Genomic DNA, 22,319 nt, shown 5'->3' with positions numbered 1-22,319 from the left:
GCTGCTGCTGCTGATTCTGCTGCTGTTGCTGCTGCTGCTGCTGTTGCTGCCTTTGCACCTTCTGCATATGCCATTTCTGGGAAGAAGTCTGAAATTTGTTTGAAGAATTCCATACTACCCGCTGCACAGCTGGGACGGTTTCCTTTGGTAGGAGAGGTCTCTGCTTTTTTACTGGGCTGCCAGTAGCTGCAGCTGGAGTGCTGACAGCAGAAGCAGCACTTGTCGTAGCTGTAACACCGGCTGGGGGTGTCTGGGATGCTGATCGAGTAAGCACGTGGGTTTCAACTGGAGGCTGACTGTTGACACTTGAAGGAACTGGGGTTTTAGCTGCAGCTAACCGGGTAAAAAGCAAGAACAAAGATTTATTGGAAATTCAGTGTTATAAGGGAGTAGGATAAAACATTGATTTCCAAGCATTTGATTCTTTGTTATCAAGTGAAAATCTACTGTTTTAGATTTAGAAAGAAATGTACAAGGGTTTGCAAAAGCATTATTTCACCCACAAGTATAATTAAGTGGAAGTAAATAGCTATATATAATTGCTTAGAGTGTCGACTTTTGGTTTTGACATTTCACTACTGTACTCTCCTGTCATTTTTACTCTCTTGTATGTCCTGTTTTTAATAGTCTTTGTCACTAGTTTATATTTATCCATGATATCAGAAGCTGAAATCTTCAGATTTTGAAACAGTAAAACTGAAATCAAGGCATTTTCAACTAACAAAAGTTGCTGGTCCCAACTGCAGTTATCAAGCAACATGGGAAACCTTTAAAACCTTAGCTGTATTAGCATTCATATTTATCATAAGGCACATATATCTATTCTATATACCATCAGTTATGTTTCATTTGAGTCTCTGAGCAGAGATTCATATATCTATTCTTTTTTTAACTTTTAGTTCTCCTAAGGAATGACTCCTGGATCTTTTTAACATTTTCCTCTGAAACAGTAGTTAAGACATAAGTGCTAGGATATTTCCTGCAGATGGAAATTCTTATGCAAGGTGCCACAGATTACTAAATTCTAATACCTTTAGAACTTTAAAATAAGCATAGAAGTTACAGGTTAGACATGTGAGTTAAACTTAATAGAAACAAATTCAAGGTTTTTCACTTAGGAAAAGAAATTGAATGCAGAATAAGCAACATAAGTGAAAGAAATATTGCAATTATACTTAATCACAAACTTAGTATAAGTCAGTAGTGTGATGTGGCTGAATAAAAAGGAAGTGCAATTCTTAAAATATTTTTTTAACCTACCTTTATTGATTTTTTATAATTAACTCAAGGTGGCAAACATAATGTTCCTTCTTTTCCCCACAACAACAATCTGGTGAGATAGGTTGGACTGAGAGAATGATTGGCCCCAAGTCAATCATCCAGTTTTTCATGCTTAAGGTGGGACTAGAACTCACAGTCTCCTGGTTTCTAGGCCAGCACGTAACCACTACACCAATTATAATATGCTTCTTATGCTTTTTAGATTTTAAGAAAAAAATGTGATTCAAAAATGTCTTAGAAAAGTGAGAATAGCTGAAGGATAATCATAAAAAAAATAATCTTCCAATTCCATTCTATTCTATTTATGGTAAACAATTGATAAAATGCAACCTATATTTCCTTGACACTATTTGGATTAAACAGTCAGAATTTCCTGCTTGCATATGGCAAATAACTATCACAAGTATGGATTCCTTATGTTAACACAAGAGGTAAGGTCTGACACACATACAAACACACACATACACCCGCCCTGAATGCATTTGAGCCTTATCTAGTGTTTCCTAGGCAAATCTGCTAGTCTGGGAAGATTCCTGTGAAATTGGTATACAGAATAATAAAGTAGCTAGTTTGGATTCTACAAGTTCAAATTGCATGAATTGACCCCATGGGCTCTCTTACCAATCTCCAAGCAAATAGACTTCTCCCTTGCAATCTTGTTTAAAGAGAATCAAATGCTTAGAAGATCCCATTCTGCTAACTCCTCCCTTTCAATTCTTAAAAAAATATTTCTAAACTAAAAAGTGGGTTTAATCAGAACTGACATTTGTGATTGTGAATCAATATGTATATTTGCTTATTTTAGGGATAGTACTGCTATGTTTCTTTAGGTGTACTTCTCTGTGCCTCCCATGTATTGTGCCAGTCATTGACTAATTGGCCAGAGTTTATGCCTTGAGGGAGGCAAGAGTCAAGGATATATATTGCCATACGTCTATAACGCTTCTTACTGTAAAATCAGGATCAGCTTGATAGAATAACAATTAGGGCATCAATTCAATTTCCAAGACATTTTAAAGAAATGCTATGTTGTATTTCCAAGAATGTGTTCGAAATGTTTTGAAATCATGAAAGATACACTGTGCTTGTGGTAATTCTCTTTAATAGTTAGTTATAAAGCAGTTCTTTATTTAGGATGTTCTGTGCACACAAACTATCCTTGATTACTTTATTATGTAACATCTATACAGCTTTGTGGTTCTTGCTGTTGCCATTACTGGGGCAAGCGACCAGTAATTGGCTGTAACCTGCTAGCTCTGAACTCATGAGTATTTGGATCCTTTCCAGTTTGTTGGTTTGCTAAGTAATTTTTTAGCCATGAGAATGTCAATTGAGAAGTATGGGAATTTTTTTCTGACTGGGAATCCAAACTGACCTAACTCCCACTACTGTATTGCAATATTGTGCAACTGATGTAACTTATTTTCTTTATCCTCTCCATATATTTGGTTTAATGACTCCAGCTTCTTTTCGTGACTCATTCTGAAAAATGAGCCAGAGTCGCTTGTTTGAATAACACCCTAAACAAGCCACAGGAGGAACAGTTTATAGTTTCTAAATCATGCCCATTTATTGAATACTACAGTACAATTAGGTTTTCTACACCACTTCACCCAATTGGCCTATACTATTTCCCTTTTCACATTATTCCCCTCTCTCATGACTTTTTCTTTTTCTTTTCCTACACAGATAGTCCATGATTAACTACAGTAACTGGAATCGGAATTTACATTGCTAAGTTATGTAGTTGTAAAGTACAACATGATATGACCACATTTATAAATGATGGCAAATTCTGCAGTTCCCATTGCTGTTATTATATAAGGATCACATATTGTTAAATGAGGACCTCCTTGCAACTTCCTACCAGCTTCTAAAAAGGAAAAGTCAGTGAGGAAATTGGCAAGAAGTTGCAAGTCCCAGGCAGTTTACAAGGAGGTTGGTAGGGAGCTAACTGGCTGCAGCCCAGTGAGGAAGGGTGCATGGGTGACTGGTGAGGTCAAGATGCAATGCAAGCACAGCAGGGCTGATGGAGTGTGTGTAGTACGAGTGCAGTGGAACCAAGCGAAGGTATGCAGGTGGCTGGCAAGGCATGGATGGAGATGGCTGCTGCTTAGGTGAAAGAAGCAATGGGTGCAAGGATGGCAGACAATATGCCATGGATATTGGGGGGGGGGGATTGGGGGAAAATGTGTGAATGGTCGGCAAGGCACCAGAACTGAGGGATTGGAGTAGAGTTGGCTGGCAAGATGTGGCCGGGCATGGCTGTTGCCAGAAAGAGGAGGGTGTGATCCAAGTATAGAGGGGCTGTGTGTGTGTGTGTGTGTGTGTGTGTGTGTGTGTGTGTGTGTGTGCGTGTGGTGTGCAGATGGCTAGTGAGGCACAGCACAAATGCAGCAATAGTGGGTCAGGGTGCAAGCAACCCCAGAGCCACAGTGTGGCGAGTCTCATGCATGGCTGGGATAGTTAGAACAGCGATGGGGAGGCAGACAAAGGTGACAAGGGAGAGCTAGGGGATGAGGGACCATTATAAATGTGGGCTGACTGGCTTTAATTTTTATCCTGTGACTATGAGGGCACTGCAATTGGCTGGAAGTCTATTTTTTCGGTGCCACCATAACTTTGAACAGTCACTGAACAAATGGAGCTTAAAGAAGTAACATTTTTTTATATTCCTCAAGTATTTTTTTCTTGCATATTTTTGTATTGAAAGACATCTTTGGATTATCTTGAGTTTTCCAACTCCTTTCTACTGTATTAAAGTTTCTCTTGTGTAAAAGTCATATAGTTTTGGTTGCAGAAAATAACATAACAGCTCCATTTTTAAATAGTTTTCATCAGTGTGGAAATACAAAAAATCTTTCATTTAGGGTTTTCAGGACAGCTCTGAAAGTGGTATTCAGTATTTTCATGATCAAGAAAAAATGTTAAAGTATCCTACCTTCTTGTTTAGGAGGCGATTCCTTGACTTCTTTTTTGTTTTTTCGTCCCTCACGACCACACTGGTCTTCACCTAGGTCAATAACTAGCTCATTTTCTGAATCAGAATCTAGACCAAGATGCACTGTTGGAGAGTCCGTCTCCTCTTTAGTTTTCAGTTTTTCCTTCGCAGGATGTGACAAATTTTTCACTTTTTCTGAAAGCTCTTTATCAGAGTCTACATTTGCCTTCTCTTTGGCAGGGCTATTTATTTTCTCCGCTTCTGAGCTTGTACTTTTAATTTCCTCTTTTTCTTCTGTTGGTGTTGGTGGCTTTAGTTTTTTTTTCACAACTAAAGATTCTTTATCATTTCTTATACCTTCTTTTTCTTTTTCTTCTTCTTCCTGATCATTTTTGGACTTCTGTTCATCATCACTGATATATTCACTATCACTGGAGTCTGACTTTTCAGAATCCTCTGAGTCACTATGCTCTACTGCAACATCTTCAGATATTTCATTGATTCCTAATCATAAAAAATAAACAATTTTTACCCCATTTATTTCCAATAGCTTATAGTTTAAAGATAAAGCCATGTGAATCAGTGAACATGCATATAACAGATCTATTCATAGCAGCCCATTGATTTTAAATCTTACAACAAAAATTATGTGAAAGAAAATCTTTCATATTTTAATACTGTATGAAAGTAGCATTCGCTTGTTCAAAAATCTGAATACAAAGGGCTCTAAATCCTGGCTTCTTTGGATACAGGGCTAATACTTCCTTATCAACTATATTTATGAAGTATTGGTAAAAAGAATGTATTCAGTGCATATACAATCAATCATATCAAATACATACGGATACCTAGTTGTGCTTTACAACTCTCTATTGTTTTGTCAAGATTCAGCTGGAATCTGCTGCGAATTTGTCGTTTTGGTGAAATCAGTGGCACAGGAGTAGATTGCTGCTGGACAGATTCACTCAACTCTTTCAGATCCATTTCAGCTTTACTACGATCTAGAATATTAAGTTAAAATATTTCCATTAAGTAATTGAATTTAAGCAATCACAAAATAATTTAATTACATTCATTAAATATTATTGATTACTACTGCAAATATTGGATGCACGGTTATAAACTTATAATAGCTTATTTTAGGACAGGACAGAAGTAAATAAGAATTATGCATTTAATTATGTATTAAGATAGTACCTAATCAACACGCTGAACATTTCTTGTGCTAGTGAATAAATAAACAATCCTTGACTAAGTTGATACCAAAGTTCCATATACTAGTATAATATAGTTGGTCCAATCTCTCACAAAAATCAGCCATCATATCAGTTTTTTCAGTGGCACTTATTGCATTTAGGCTGAAAACCAAGAGAATATTAATCCAAAATTTAGTTATCAGCACTTGCAGGCAAGTGTGCTCTCTAATTACCACTAACATATATAAACCTCATATCCATTACTGCACGGACAATCTTATTTTACCAAGATTAAGATTAAGAATGCTGCCTGGAGTAGATGTTCTTTCTTGCTTTGCAGCTGTAGGAGTTGATGGTTGAGGAGAGAAAGGTTTGGGACTACCCGACAAGCTTCCAGTTTGGCCTGTCCTTGTTGGTGCTGGAGAAGCTGAAAAACAATGTAATTGACACAAAGTAAATTTCAACTATAAACTGAGGTTATTTAGGCAGAGATAAAGGTCAAGTCCCTCTGTGTAACTTGTTTCCCATTTTTTGAATAGTAACTCCCTACAAAGTATCACAAATTGTTTTTGAAACTGAGAGCAAACACTTTCTCCATGAGGGAAACTGGCAATAAGGTACCTATGCAAAATCAATTAAAAAACATAGATAAGGGACATGCAAAAGTAGTTCTTTCGTATGTTGGCCATGGAGTCAAATGATAAATGATCTAATGTAAGAAAAGAAATAAGAAGCAAGTAGTGAGAAACTTCTTCAAGACTTCCAATGAAACATGTATTTCTAACCACTCTCTCTAACTCTTATCTCCTTTTAAAGTTCATTTAACCAATATTCAGGGGAAATTGAACATAGAGGGAATGCTTATATAAATCAAGAATTATATAAAATATGAACTTGCTAACTCTTTCATTTTAGAAAGAGGAATATTTAATTTTGGAATTCTTTCTTTTTTCTATCCATTTAAATTTCTATTTTTTCTTGTAGTAAATTTCATATTTAATTAATTAATTATGAACCTTATTTAATAATTAACCATATTTAATGGTTAATTTTTTTGAAAATAACTAATTCAAAGCAAAAGGACTCTCTTGAGGCATGTTTAATTCTGGATGACTACTGCTCTATGTCTATGTAGTTTCTTTGGTGTCATTGCTATCTTCAGGGATTTTTCAATATCCAATCTACCTATGGTGCTGGTATTTCCTCATGGTCTTTCATGCAAGTGACACCTAAGGTCAGATCATGGTTAGCTTTTGAGGGATCATCCAAGAACATTTATATGCTGTCACTTAATTATTCAGTAATTACTTAATTACTTATTAACTAAGACAGTTCAGATATAATGACTGGCAAAAATAAATCATATTCTAACTGACTTCTTTGGTATCAAGCTAAGCAAGAAATCTAGGATAATATTTATGTTATAAAATACATTTCAATATGCTGTTTAGCCTTTAAATGCAAAGCCACAATCGTTTGTTTTTTACATCACTTCTTCTAACGCAATCTAACGTGGTTAGTACAAACCGTTGTGGCTAAATAATAGTCAATTTGAAATAAGGAAAAAGTTATCAACAGAGACCAGGAGAATGATCAGGTCTGCAGAATAACAATAATAATGTGAAAAATCTATCTGAAGACAATAGGTGAGAAAAGACAAGCTAACAAGAACCACCCAGGCAGTCATAAGCAAAAGCCATGAAGCATTGAATGACCCCAAAAAATCCTGATTGTAGGAAGTGGCTGATCATTTATTTTTTCACAACAGAACATATACTACAAACCATTATACTAAGAATATTTGAATGAAAATAAGTACTGCATATATTCCTAATATTTTTATTCTCTTTCCATAGAACAGACATGTCAAACACAAGGCCCGGGGGCCAGATGCGGCCCGCAAAGTGGTTTCATGTGGCCCGCAAAGCCATCCTGAAAACAGTGAGGGAACGGCCCCCGCTGCCTTGGCCCTGGCCCAGGCTGGCCGGGAGCCAATGTACAATTTTGTGGTGGCCATCTATGCTGAAACGCATTCAGTCTTAGCTCCACAAGGCCGTCTGGAAACAGCAAGGAACCAACCCCTGCCGCGTGCATGGGTGCATGCTGGGGAGGTATCACCCTTTGTGAGGAATGAAGAAATGCACCATCGCCTGGAAGTGGCCAGCAAATGGCCCTGGCCTACTTCACATATTTGGCTTGATGGGCTCTGGGGAGGGGTTTTGGCAGGCAGCGGGGTGCTCTCCTCACAGCGCCGAGAGGCTGAGCCAGGTGGCGCAAATCCAAAAAGAAGCGTGACACCGTCCAGCCCACCTGGTTTCGGCAGGCAGCGGGGCACTCTCCTCATAGCGCCGAGAGGTTAAGCCGGGTGGTGCGAAGCTCACTAGCTTTGCACCTTGCTGCCTGCTGAAACTGGGCAGGCTGGGGGACTAGGCAGCATTGCACTTCTCATCAGATTCACGCCGCCCAGAGCAGCCTCTCAGCGCTGTGAGGAGAGCGCCCCACTGCATGTCGAGATCAGGCAGGCTGGGGGTTGGGCGGCATCGCACTTCTTTTCAGATTCGCACTGTCTGGCTCAGCCTCTCGGCGCTGTGAGGAGAGCGCCTTGCTGCTTGCCGAAACCGTACTTAGGAAAGAAGGAAGAAGGAAAGGAGAGGGAGGGTCTGAGGGAAGTCCTACCTTAGTCCTGCCCTGCTGCCCTTTTATCATCCCCTTGCCCCCTCCTCCTGGCCTATCCTGGGGGTCTCCCATCCTATTGCTAAGGAAGCTTTGGATACAAAGCCGGGTCTCCTCCCATGGAGAGGGAATGGGCCTCCCTCTGACTTTGCCCATGTACCCATCATGAGCAACCTGGCTAAGGAGAGCAAGCACAGCAGCAGCCTTGAGGAGGAGGTAAGGGCAGCTGGGCGCTCCCTTGGGAAAGTGGGGCTGGGCTTGATGCCGCAGGTGCTCGAGGGCCAGGCTGGGCGTTTGACCTCTGCTTCCCAGGGCTCCGGGCAGCCTGCACCACCATCCAGCCCCCCCCACACGGCCTGAGAGGAACAGTGAGGCTCCTCCAGTGGATCATGCCTTGGCACTTGCCCTGGTCCCACCCCCTTCTGCCAGAGATCCTCAGATCTATCCCACTCCTCCCCAGGCACCCACAGGCACCCTTGACGCAAACGATGTAGAGCTGGCCATGCCCACCCAGTAGGCCGCACCCACCGTGGCCACATCCACCAGGCCCCCTGAGGGCAACCGCAATGCTGATGCGGCCCTCAATGAAATTGAGTTTGACACCCCTGCCATAGAATATCCATGAAATATAAATGAAATGTGAACAGGAGTTCAAAATTAGGTGGGATATTCAATCCTCTTAAGATTTTTATGACTAGTCTGTATGTGTATGTATATATATAACATGAATATCACAAATATACTAAAGAACAATTTAGAACCTCAATGTCATTGTTCAAACAAATAAGGCACAATTTATTTTGTTTAGTTCTATTTAAAAAGTGTTATTAAAACAAGAATACATAACAAATAAAAAGAAATTATTCTGAAATGTTTAAAATGTGATTTCCATAGGGGAACTGCTAAATAACAGAACAAAAATAATTATTTTTAAAAAAGTATAAAGTACAAAGATATCCAGATTGGATCCAAATGAAGTAACGTTTACGTCTTTGCTCTATATCAGAAACAGCCGTACATCAATATTTAGGTGGTCTTCTGATATTATTTGTCATTCACCTAAGGAATTCAATGCAAATTAGTATGTTAAGGTTAATGCTTGATATAGAATAGCTGAGCTTTCCAAATGGATTATAACTGGTTTATAGTAGTTTATTCTGCTTAATTGTAACATTTGGCAAGCATTGATTTTAAAAAAGAAAGCAAATTCTGAGTTTGTTCAAGATCAGATTATTTCATTTATCTGTGGCCCAAATTTCCAAAAACATAAAAATGTTGGATATAGTGCTGCTGACATAAATATTCCTGAAACAATAAATTAACTTGATTAATTTTGTTTTACATTATCTTCTTAATATTTTTGCCTATGACTGTAAGTCAAATCTTGTTTCAGAAAGTTAAGTACTTTTTTCCTATACTCCCAAGAAAAATGTACAAAAACCTATTATTATGTACTTATCATTTCAGTATTCTCTGAACTCTGATTCTGTTTCATTATAATTTAGCAGCTGAGAGGACAACCAGAAATTAATTTTTATTTTAGAATACTAAGTTCTTTTAAATTAGGGGTGTGATCCACAATGATGTAATATGATATAAATCTGCAAGGCACTAAGCAGACACCTTGCTGAAAAATTATTCAGTGCATAGGTTATTAATGGGAGTGAGAGTCCAATTAACCCTGAAGACTACAAAGCATTTTTCTATGTACTAGTTTACATGATAACCATATCATGCTCCTCCTCTTGCATGAAGCCCCTCTAATGTAATACCTTTTGTTCAGTAACTCATGGCTCTTCCCTACATTATAAATTCTTCCCAGGTGGCTGACCTATCACAATTTACCCTGTTATTAGTGTGGGAGACAATCTTTATGCCTCTACTCTACTCTTATAATTGGTCCCAAGAACATTGGATAGAAGCTTAGGAATACTGCTGCACCTGAGTCTAGTAACACATCCTATAAAGTATCAGACAAACTTTCCTTCCAGTTTTATAAAATTCCCTGCACTGGTTGATATTAAAGTTCAAATACCATTTGGTATAGCAATTTTGTTTCTGTACTCTTACCCGTACTTTTATCAATAAAATCCATGGACTCTTCACTTGCACTAAAGTGACTAGACGTTGCTTTTTTCTCTCCATCCTGTTCAACATCAGATCCAGTGTGTACTGATGAATTTGTACTCATTGGTGAACGTGGCATGTCTGTTAGGGAAATTCTTCGTCCAGTACTACTACTTAGCATAGGTTTGCTCATTAAAATCTTGGGTGATGCTGTCATATCAAAATTAAGTTTGATTTTCTCTTGTTTATCTGTCTTAGCAGTTCCAGCCCCAGGATTTGAAGGGTCTAACAACATTTGGTACTGATTGTTGGGAGTATATGGTGTCCGGAAAGGTGCATAATTAAATACGCCAAACTTTCTACGAATGTTCTCCACATAAACCTCCATCTCTTGCATTGCACTGTTGAATATGCTTTTAGTCTTTTTCACAGAAAAAGGAATTTCTTTAGACATGAGGTAGCAATTATTTACTGGAACCCAGGCTCTGCAAATAAGACAGTAAAAGAAACCATATAAATGGTACCTAATTTTTATTTCAATTCTAAACATTGTAAAAAGCAATTCTTATACATTTCAATGGCTGTTTGATACATGCTTAAGGTAGAAACTTTATTTAGCACCTACTTGTAAACTGAAAGGTCTACTTAATCAGTCTCCAGCAAAAATTAAAGTTCTAGAAATACATCTTTCAAAACAATTAAAAAAATCAATTAAGGAAATTCAAAATCCAACCTTCAAAAACTAGGTGATGTGCAAAAGACTATATATTGCAATTCAAATTTCTTAAACTGAACGTGATACAACAAAGAAATAACCGTTAACTTCAGTTATTCTTTTATTGCACACCAAATCATTTTGCAATATTATGCTTACATATCATTTAGTCCATTCTATATATGTGGTGATGGCCCCACCATAATAAATATAAAAAATTCTACATATTTGAGGATACTGCTCAAAATCCTGGGAAAAAATTACTTTCTTCATAAAAATAAAAGCCCATATTTTAATTGGCTCTCTTCATGAAATCTATGTATACATAAAGTTTCCTGTTAAAATAAAGAACACTAGAAATAGTTAGAAATCCTGTAATTGTATCACAGAAATGATAGCAGTGAACAAAGAGGCTTTTTCTGTCACTTGAACAAATATCAAATCTTTCAAACCATGTGGGATAAATCCTTCCCTCATGATTTACACTGAGGTTTAGAGCTTTTATGTAGCCAGCCCTGAAAATTCTTCCTTTTTACAGCACTCAAATTAATGGTCGACCATGACCATTTCTGAACAAAAATTCCTTTTACAAATCCTAACTACAATGGTCTTTCTAATTCATAATTCTGTCATGTTTGGTTACGTAAACATCAGTTACCAAATCTGACTAAATGTATCCCTTCAGTGGACAAAATTATGTTATCTTTTTAGATTTTTTTAAAATGAGTTCTCCAAATGTGCTTCTTATATTCTGTACAAAAAAATCACTATTTGCAGAATGTTAACATTTTAACTAATGCAGCTACCACCTAATCATTCACCAAAAAGGAATGATCTGAATTATTCCATCATTTTTTTATTAATTCCCACCTGTCATGTTGACCAAAGAAACGAGCATCAACTTGACCATCTTTATCTCTCAGTGCTTTAGCCGGCCAGAATGGGAAACCCTTGAGTTTAGCCCAAACCAATGGGTGTGGATTGCTCTAGAGGAAAGTGCATAGTGACCACATGGTGAGAAAACTATTTTAAGCCATGCATTATTTTCTAACTGCTGACATGCAAGACAATAGTTATTTATATGACTGAGATTGTAAAAATGTCTCAAATTTACAACTTTAAATGAAGTCATTCTTTGTCCAGCTACTGTATAGTTTTGAGAGGTTTCTCATCTTATTAAAACTATTTTTGTCTTCTTTTAAAACCTGTTCTCTCTGTAGCAACTAGTTGCCAGTGAACTTTTGCCTCATTCTGATTATTCAAAACTTCAGAATAATTCAAACATCGAATCAATTTAAACTAATCTGTACAGATAACTCCATCCTCAAAATACAATATTCATAATTTTAATTAAAAATCAGAATATTACCATTGCAATACTTTAGGAAAATGCTTACATTTGGGCAGTGCAAATAATGCTTCTATATAACTCTCTGTTATCACAGAAACATAGAAAACTGTTGGCAGAAAAAGATATAGATCTGCCTTTGAGTTTGTTTTTTAATTAATTAATTAATTAATTAAGATTAGTTATTTAAATTATTTTTATATTTTATTTATTTTTATTTAATTTTTCTGGATGATGGACATTTATCACAAGCATGTTTAAACTCAGTTACTGATGATTAACCTACTACCTCCTCTGGAAGTTGGTTCCAAGCTTCCATTAGTCTTTCTGTGAAGTAATATTTTCTAACATTACTTTTGAACTTCGTCAGTTTGAAGTTAAATGGATGACATCAATGTAAGTATAGTATTAAGTTATTTTAGGATTTTGCAAAATATAGAATATAATGTGGCCCAACACACATAGATATAATTTATAGAATTTATAATAATAAAATAAGAATAGTAAAATGGATTTTTTAGTTTAAAGGCACATTTTATATTATGATGTGATGATTAACTGTAATGTGTTACTGTTTCAATTTTTTTAAATTCCATGTCTACACTTTGCTAGTTATAAGCACAAAAGAAATAAAACATCTGCTATCGCTACTTAAAATACATGCATATATGCATATGTCACATCATTATGCATATCATTCCTAAGTAATTCCCCTACTAAACAAGCAGTCTCCAGTTTAAAAGCAAGGTTCTGTTCCCAAAGTCTGTCCTTAAATCAAATTTGTATAAAACTTGGAAGAGTATTATTGTATACTGCTGTATAAGTAGTACTGAGTAATGAACTCGAACCACTGCATATTTAACTTGAATCATTATATTTAACTTGAAATCTGATACAATAGGCTCCGTTCTTAACTATGGGTTGTCCTTTAACCGGAGTGTTCTTAACAAAGGGATTTGCTGTATATTCCCCAAACCATAAGAAATCCAGACAGGCTAAAAACATTGTGTAATTAAATGTGATGCTGTATAGAAAAAAAGTAAGGACTTCTGAGATTTGATTTTTAAAAAACTGGTTGTTAATAGATTTCAAGTTTCAAAAAAATTATATTTGAATGCATTGAGGCTTCAATGATGTTTCATTACAGGTGACAAAGCAGGGATGAGACAATGGAAGAGGCTTTATCTCAGAGCTGAATTGTGATTCTAGTATTTATGTAACAACTTCACTTAAGGTTTGCCTTACCTATTAAAATATATGTCCATTTGCTCATTTATAACATTATTAAGTTATTATATTTAAACCTGAATAATAGTGCCAAATGATTTTAGGATTTGGAAATATTAACCAAATCTAGATCACTTATATTTTCCATCAGAGATACTCAAATGAAGAAAAGACTAACTATTCAATTTCTATTAATTATCAATCAGTCGCAATGTGTGGGTTTTGAGCACAAACAGAAGAATTTTTATTTAAAACAGTATGCATAAAAATGAAATCCACTGTGCTTCTGTATATGCTATTTATCATTTAATATCCCCCCCTTCCTTTTTTTACTTACACAAGGTTCACAAAACCAATTTTCTCGTTTTTGGCAAGCAGCTAAATAACATTCTGGACATACTTCAATTTCATTCATCTGTAAAAACAAACATGAACTATTATGGAGTTGGAGCATAAGATTAAATGTATTTACAATTCTATTCAATCCTGCAATCAAGAGTAACATGGCAGTCATTTATAATTTTCTACTCCAAATAATTATTTGTCTGTGTGCATTCAGGAATTTATGCATACTAATTTTTGCTGCTTCATAAGGTTCAACATCAGTCTTTTACTATACAGTAAACAATGACTATATATAAATAAATGAAAGTATAAAAGCATTGTGCTTAATAGCAACACTCATAGTTTTGCATAAGAAAATCTTAATTTAAGCAATACATTTAAACGGTGCTGGCATATTTAGTTTTTATAAGATCTTTAGACTTTTTATGCATGGCATACAATTTGCCTTTATCTGTTGATGGAACAATATTTATCAGCTGAATCTGTTTAGAATTCTTAAAGGATTATTTTTTGAAGATTTTGGAGGAGTGCAGAAGGAAAAAGGCTGCAGATTTCCACTATATGTTGAAAAAGTCAATCCACTTTCAAAGGTGTTTTCAACTTGGCAATGCCAATTCTAGATCCATATTTTTCAAAACAGATTTTTATAAAGCTGATATGTTTGAGTAATGCTATAACAAAATCACTGAAAATATTCTAGTCTGATTTATATATAATCTGAAATTATAATTTGATATTTATGACTTCAATTAGTCTATATGCTTAATAGGCACAGGGATTCCATATATGTCTATGCAGAAATACTTTATTTATAGACTTTGTTCTTTTAGATACATGAGTAGAGGACTGCAATCTAAAAACTGGAATACAGATTATTCCAATTCCTGAAATTTTTAAATTTTACTTCATTTTATGTAATGAAAATACTAAAATTATGATTTCTATTTTTTTTAGCATTACATAAAATTGTTAGTTAAATTAGTATAATAAAAATAAATGGAAACTTGGAAATACATACCTCATGTTCACAGATTTTAATTATGACTTTTGCTGTTTGTGTCAATTTGTGATTTCCTGAGGAAACAGGTAAGTACAGATGTCTAATTAAATCTGTTACAAAAGATGCTTATTATTTGTATTATTTAGAGTGCAAACATATTCAGTTTGACATGCATGTTTCAAAAGGCGAAATTAATTAAATACAAATCTTGAATCTAGCCAGTAGAAATGGCAAGTCATAAAAGTAAGTCATTCATAAATCCAGATGTAATAGAGCGACAACATTTCACAAGTATTCATTCTTATTGAACTTATAATTATTAGGTAATGTTTTATTTAGTGTTAAATGAACGCACCTTTTCAACCCAATTTTAAAAGACAAATGAACATATCTTATAGGTATATCACACCTGATTTTATTATTATTTAGATTTGCAAATCATAGCATTATTGTAAAGGAGATATAAAATACTTCAGTTTATACATTAATATACAGCACACATAGGATTAATCTCAATATAAAACCTCAATGTGAAAAAAGCTATTTTCAAAGACCTGTTTATAGGATCTCAACTAAAAATATTAAATATTTATTGTCCCATCTTATCTAAAAGATTCTTAAATTGAAAGAGAGAAAGGAAAGGGATACATTTATTGTAACTCTTTGAGTCACTTAGGGCTGTATTCAACTTGTTTCCTTCTACCGATAGAAGATTTTATGATGTGGGGAAAAACAGATTGATTTGTGAAAGATTTGCATCCCAAAAGCCTTCCATTCTTTTTTGGGCAGGGGGGGAGGGGGCACTGGAGGAAAACACACTACTTTCATTACTAAGTATTTGAAAAGATTTGTGTTCTTTCTACTTGAAAGTTTTGGGCCATTTACTTCAATTTATTGTATAAAAATTAATTACAAGTTTTCCTTGCTTATTGACTGCCTTGTTTAATGACTATTCAAAGTTAGAGGAGTGCTGAAAAATAACATTACAATTGGTCCTCGCATTTATGAACTTTACAGCATAGAATTCACAGCCAGATTCTGACAAGAAAAGTCAACAGAGAAGCCAGCGGTAAAATCACAAGTTATGGTCACAAGATACCTCACTTAATGACAACAGAAGTGAAGTTACAAGTTTGTCAGACGTGACATCTTCCTTAATGACCGGATCTCTTACCAATGGAGTTACTGGTCCTAATTGTGGTCATTAAGTGAGGACTATCTGTACCTTCAAGGAAATATGCATATACCTACCCCCATTGTAAATAATGCAATTGTGCAAAATCCATTTGGCATCAGCCAGAAAGGCTTCAGTGCAACCATACATCTTCTTTTTAACATTCTGAAAAAGATAACATAAACATTGTAATAAAATGAGGAAATAATATCTAAATCCTGAAGCTATCTACTATATCTTATTTTCTTAATATCTTTATTCCAAATAAATGAATGGAAAGATTAAAACTGAAATAATCATGAACTGGGAATAGACATTAGATTCAGGAATGAGCTTTCAAAAAGTTAGATATTATAAACCTCAATATAATCAATTAGGTGCCATTTTGGCTACCAACATTGTTGGAATATAATTGCAGCATATCAAATATAATTACTGAAACTTGACCAAATTATAGGAATTTTGAAACGTATTGTTATGGTCATTTCTTTTTTATATATGAAAATCTACTTTGTATCATGGAACAGAGTACCATAATACATTTGAGGGGGAAAAGAATCACCGATACTTTCTTTTTAAATTATGTCACTTAAAATAAAAAAAAATGTTCACAGGAAGCAAGCCTCAAAATTGATTCTATGAAACAAATAGTTGAACACCCTCTATAGTTAAATTAAATTGGGCAACTAACATCGTACTCTTTGCCTCTCCCACTCTCTCAGAAACTTTGCATGCACTTATTTCCAAAACGTAATATAAGCAGATTGCTCTTTGATAAAAGTAAAAATGATATGCTTCTTGAAACTAAACAACTAACTGGCCCTATGTTAAAGGTTCTAAGAATGTTTGCCCTGCAAAAGAGACAACTGTGGGGACATATCAAAATAATTAAGAAGACTTCCACATACAGCAAGAAGTGGACATTCTCTATTGCCCCATAGGGCAGAACCAGAACCAATGGATTGATATAAGATATAAGAAAGGAGATTGAGGCTAGATGTCAAAGGAATATTTTTTATTTATACGGTCTGTCAACCAATGGTATAAGTTGCTACAGGAAGTGATTGAGTCCCCTTTGGAAGAGATCTTCACCAGGGGCTTGATGATCCTTAGTCAGAGATGTCCAAACAGATCCTACAAAGGGGTTGGATTAAATGACCAGTAAACTAAGCTCCCTTCCAACTCCATATTTTCACTTAATGAACTTCACACATTTAAAAGAGAGCCCTTATTTATCACACCAACAAAATCTTCCCTGTTTCTGTAAGCAATAAAATTGAAAAAAATTAACAATGATCTTATACAGCGGAATAATCTCCTTCTTGTCTACCAACCTTTTCTAACGTACAAAGGTCCATTGGATGAAAGATGTATTCTGCATAATCTGGATGCTGGTCCAGTGAAACTGGCTTTTGAAATGGCTCTGTCTGTTTCAATAAACACAAAAAAATTACAGTTACAATATAAAATCCTTCTAAAAACAATTATATTGCTTAAAAACAAATAATGTGTCAAAACCAGGGTGATTATGTTTGCAATCTAGCTAATCAATCAAACTGAGCAAGAATCATTTGTTTAAATTTAATCAGGTAAAAGCTTGAAAATCAGACGTCATATATTATAATCACTGGGCATTCATTAGTCCCAATTCATGCCCAAATAAGAACATAATGACAGGTAGTCCTCTCTTAAGAACTGCCCAGTTCAAAATTACAAAAGCACTGAAAGTTACTTTTCAACCAGTCCTCAGACTTATGACTGTTACAGCATACCAACGTCACATGATCATGACCATGTTGCCAGTCCTAAGTATGGTTGTTAAGTGAGGACTCCCTATAATTGTCACATGTTCATATATGTATTACAAAATTAATGCAACTTTAACACATTCATATTTGGAATCTCTCCCAGGTCTATATCTATGTGTTTTATTAAAACATTGACAAACACACAGCAGATCTAACAATGCTCTTCCTCTACATCTTAGTCAAGCCAATTTTAACTGAATTTTAAATTTATTTATTTTTTTATTAATTATTTATTTTTTAACGTTTTATATGGTATTTTTACTGAATAACTATAAGCTGCCTAGAATTGCCTCAGCGAGATGAGCAGAGATAGATAGATAGATAGATAGATAGATAGATAGACAGACAGACAGACAGACATTGTACAATGTTAACACATACTATATAACTAGATAGCTAAAGACAATTTATTTTCAAACAAACAATACACAGTAGAGTCAAATATCAACACATATCCTCTTACCCCTGGCTGTTTCATTTTTTGTAGTGCAAACTTGAGCAAGTAGGATAGCTGTTCAATAGTGAGCATTGTCATAGCTTTACTCTGTGTTTCTATGCATTCTGCTACAGTAATTTTCTAAAAATAAAAATAAAAAAATACAATTTTTACATGCAAAAGCAAACACTGAAATTTATTTTACATTACGTGGAATTATCCATGTTCATGAAAATACTGTGCTATTTCTCCAGGGTGGAGCACAGATGTTTTGTACATGGTTGCATCTGACCAATATCAAAAAGCTAAGTAGGGTCTCATCTAGTTAGTATTTGGATGGCAGACCACTAGGAAAACTTAGGGCTATAAAACAGACTGGGAAATCAAGCAGTGACAAGCTACTTGTTTATTCTTGGCAATAAAACCACAGGGATGATCCATCACAAATCTAGCATGACTGGAAGCAGGCTTCACATTCACTTCATTATTTTCCTGACTGATTTTAAAGGCCCATAAGGCAATGAATTATATACAGTATACCACGATGCATAGCCTTAATCCATATTTGATTATGTTGAAATCACTGCAACTACTACCTCCTTAAATCTCACTAGTTTCAATGAACATTTTAAGAGTGATCAAGTCTGGATCTAATCAACTTATTATCCCAATCTAACTTTCTTTCTTGAGCATGTCCATGGCCTAGAATTCTTCATTGTTTGTTTTTGGTAAGTGGAAGATACAACATGTACAAAATAAATACAATACATATAAAACAGAATTTAAAATAAGGTAGCATAGTTGCCTATATATAGAAGAAAACGCTTGAGTGGCAATATCAATTCTTTGACTCATGTCCCACAGCATATAAACTCAAACAGTCTATAAATATAAGAACTATAAATACATTTTTTCTAAAATAACCCTATTTCTTTTTAAAGATAGTGGTAACAATTAGCAGATTTTGTATGAGGCAAATTATTAGTCATATCTAGCATGTTTTGAGAAAATCTATTGTTATTCTCTGTTCACATTCCTTATAAACTTACAGACACAACAACTTAAACTTGTCTTTTAAACGGTATTTTAAATGTTCTGGAAGCTGCTTTTTTCTGAAATGTTTTCACACTGTACAATGTATACTTAATACACAAAATGAATAATTTCAAAATAAAATTATGAAAATGCCAGAGTAAAACATTTTATCATGATAGCATGTAATCTTAATATCCTCTGCTTTCTCATTCACATCCTGCCCTTCTCCATGGTATCTGACAAAGCAAATCCAATGAGCCTACAAAATAAATTGTGACTAAAAAAACCAACATCATAACAAAACATAAAACTGCTAAATATGATAAAGGCCTTAATTTGTACGATTATTTACATTAACCTTCTATCTTTTCAAGACATGACTACACAGTCAAAGTCAATGATAAGAGAACCATTTTCTAGAAAGTGAGAAATTAGGAGCAGGGAAACAAATATGGGCCTCATACCTCACATTCTGGGCAAAACCAATCCCCCTCTGGCTCCGCTGTCAGTTTCAGACACTTAGCATGATAAACCCGAGGGCAGAGTTCACAGCAGAGGACTTGGCCTTCCCGATGACAAACCCAGCAATAGAAATCATTCCGTCCATCCTGCGGTACAACATCAACAGGGTCTGTGGTGAGTGGCTGCTTCATATAGTAAAACGGACCATGTCTTAGTTCTGACTGAAATGTAGGCAAGAAAGACAGGTTTGGTTTCAAAACAAATTTGTATTTTAAAATTAAAATAAGCAAATATGACCAATCAGCCCCCACCTAATGTTTATGTAGCTCCAACTCTCATTCAGCACACCACGAGTATTTGAAAACAAAGCTTATAGTCACTAAAGTAAATACATTTTTTCCAAATCAGAGCCACTGGATCTTCAACTAGAAGCAAACTACATGAACCATTATTCATTTGCTTAGTAATTTTGCGGCATTTTAAAAAATAATCAGTATTTAGGGATAAGTGAAGAGGGTTTTATTCTTTATATTATGTAGAATTGATCTGGATCAGAAACTTCTACAATTGAACCACACATATAATTAAATTTCCTCTCAATGGGAAAAGTGGCCACTGGAAAAAGATGGAGCAGGGGTTGTGAGATGGATTGAAATAATTATTTCAAAGCAATGTTCACAATGAATCTTCTTTTAAAATATTTACTGAGACTAAAGCTAGTTACAAGAATATTGCAGCTGAACTATTTCCTTCTGAGAACTAATTTATCCCATAATACATTAGGAAAGAGACTTTCTTAATTTCTTTCTAATTTCTTTCCTGTGAACTGGTAAGGAAGCGATTTTTTTTCAAGGATAAAAGGAGTAACTTTCAGCTGGCTGTCTGCACAACCATCTCCAGTCTCCTTATCTGTGAACTGGCAAGGAAGCGATTTTTTTTCAAGGATAACAGGAATAACTTTCAGCTGGCTGTCTGCACAACCATCTCCAGCCTCCATATCTGTGAACCCAATCTTACAAATATATTAAATCCAGGCTGCACTTTTTGGTGTGTGTGTGTGTGTGTGTGTGTGTGTGTGAGAGAGAGAGAGAGAGAGAGAGAGAGAGAGAGAGAGAGAGAGAGAGAGAGAGAGAGAGAGAGAGAGAGAGAGAGAGAGAGATATCTGTGCTATTCCATTGAAAATGGGAAAATACAACTGTTTTTCCAAACAGTATGCATAATTAGATAATGTTTTAAATCTAACAACCTCTATTACAGAAATCCAGAAAGCCCAAGCTGTGTAATTTATCTAGCTGATTTAGCTGATTTATCTAGCATGTTTCTATATATAAAACTCTTTTACCAAAGGAATTGCACAATTAGATGAATTGCTAACATATATCATAAACACGTAATAATGATACATTGGCTTCCTTTTAAAAGACAAAATATACTTAGAATTAGTTCTGTTAAGAGAACATAATTATATTAAATACTACAGTGTTGAGAAATTTGTTTTGTTTCAAGAAACAATGGAAGAATCCCTACAGTATCACTTACTTCCTATTAACAATATATGGTAATTAACATTCAGCCAAGTTAACAGCTCAACATAATTGGTAAGACTATCCCCCCAAATACACTTTTTACTTACAATCCTTTCCAGAACTATTCTGACAGCTACTCTGTCTGGGAGCCCAAGTGTGAATACTGTATGCAGCAATGTCTTGCACCATTATTTAAAACTGTAGATTTATACAGTTTGTCTGCAATGTAAAAATCTATAATCTGTTGTAATTTAGCTTATAGTGATCTGGCAGAAATGGATAAATCTATAGGTACTGTAGTACCTTCTGATAAAATGAGGACTTCTGCATTTCAGATAAATTGGATGTGTTCTGTTGACAGTAAAATGACTTTTTAAGGCATATTTTTTTTTTAAAAAATGCCCTCCCTTTGCTTTTAGCATCTTTTTTTAGAGATAATCTGAACTCAAGATTCCAGCTTGATCATGTAATATTTTTATGTATTTATTTACTCAATTTCTGCAGATGCCCATCTAGTCAATGACGCTGGTTGGCTTACAATTCAAAAAAATATTACAATTAAAACACTAAAAACATTTTAAAACACTAAAATAAAAAATAAAAACATCATACATACACACACACACACACATATAAATAAAATTTGACATTTGTGGAAATAACCTGTCTTCTAGTTCTCACGATTTGAAAGCCTTTGGCTAATGGGATCTGCAGCATGTCCACTCTGCTAAATCGGGTTGACCAGGTAGAGACCCTTGGAAAAAGAGGTACCCCAGTCCCAAAGCATGTAGAGCTTTAAATGTGACAACCACCACTTTGAATTGCACCTGGTATCATACCAGTAACCAATGCAGCTCAGGCAGAAGTGGTGCTGTATGGGCTGTACATCTGGCACCATTTACTACCTATGCAGCCATATTCTGCACTAGAAGAAGATTCTGAATGCTCCTCAGGGACAGCCCCATGCAGAGTGTGTTACAGTAGTCTAAACGAGAGGTTACAAGGGCATGAATTACTGTGAGCAGGGCCTCCTAGTCCAGATATGGGTGCAATTGGCGTACCACCCAAAGATGTGCAAAGGCTCT

General features: G+C 35.2%; 1 protein-coding gene across 1 annotated transcript in view; it reads right to left on the bottom strand.

Annotated features, from left to right (window-relative positions):
• Positions 1–11: 11 nt before the first annotated feature.
• ZMYND8 (zinc finger MYND-type containing 8) overlaps positions 12–22,319 on the bottom strand; it is a gene marked incomplete at its 3' end in the record, with an annotated part of 73,183 nt that continues 50,875 nt past the window's right edge. The window contains exons 4-15 of the mRNA XM_015819228.2: positions 19,711–19,929; positions 18,239–18,352; positions 17,302–17,394; positions 16,045–16,132; positions 14,812–14,867; positions 13,786–13,863; positions 11,744–11,859; positions 10,162–10,643; positions 5,705–5,845; positions 5,071–5,223; positions 4,223–4,726; positions 12–333 (exon numbers count right to left, since the gene is read on the bottom strand). Of these exons, the coding sequence (XP_015674714.2) occupies positions 12–333; positions 4,223–4,726; positions 5,071–5,223; positions 5,705–5,845; positions 10,162–10,643; positions 11,744–11,859; positions 13,786–13,863; positions 14,812–14,867; positions 16,045–16,132; positions 17,302–17,394; positions 18,239–18,352; positions 19,711–19,929 (2,366 nt within the window). The remainder of the gene's footprint in view (positions 334–4,222; positions 4,727–5,070; positions 5,224–5,704; positions 5,846–10,161; positions 10,644–11,743; positions 11,860–13,785; positions 13,864–14,811; positions 14,868–16,044; positions 16,133–17,301; positions 17,395–18,238; positions 18,353–19,710; positions 19,930–22,319) is intronic.

This window comes from Protobothrops mucrosquamatus, unplaced genomic scaffold (assembly GCF_001527695.2).
Source record: "Protobothrops mucrosquamatus isolate PMUCROS unplaced genomic scaffold, P.Mucros_1.0 scaffold875, whole genome shotgun sequence".
NCBI lineage: Eukaryota > Metazoa > Chordata > Lepidosauria > Squamata > Viperidae > Protobothrops > Protobothrops mucrosquamatus.
Note: the sequence above shows the minus strand (reverse complement) of the source record. Positions and strands in the feature narration are given on the sequence as shown.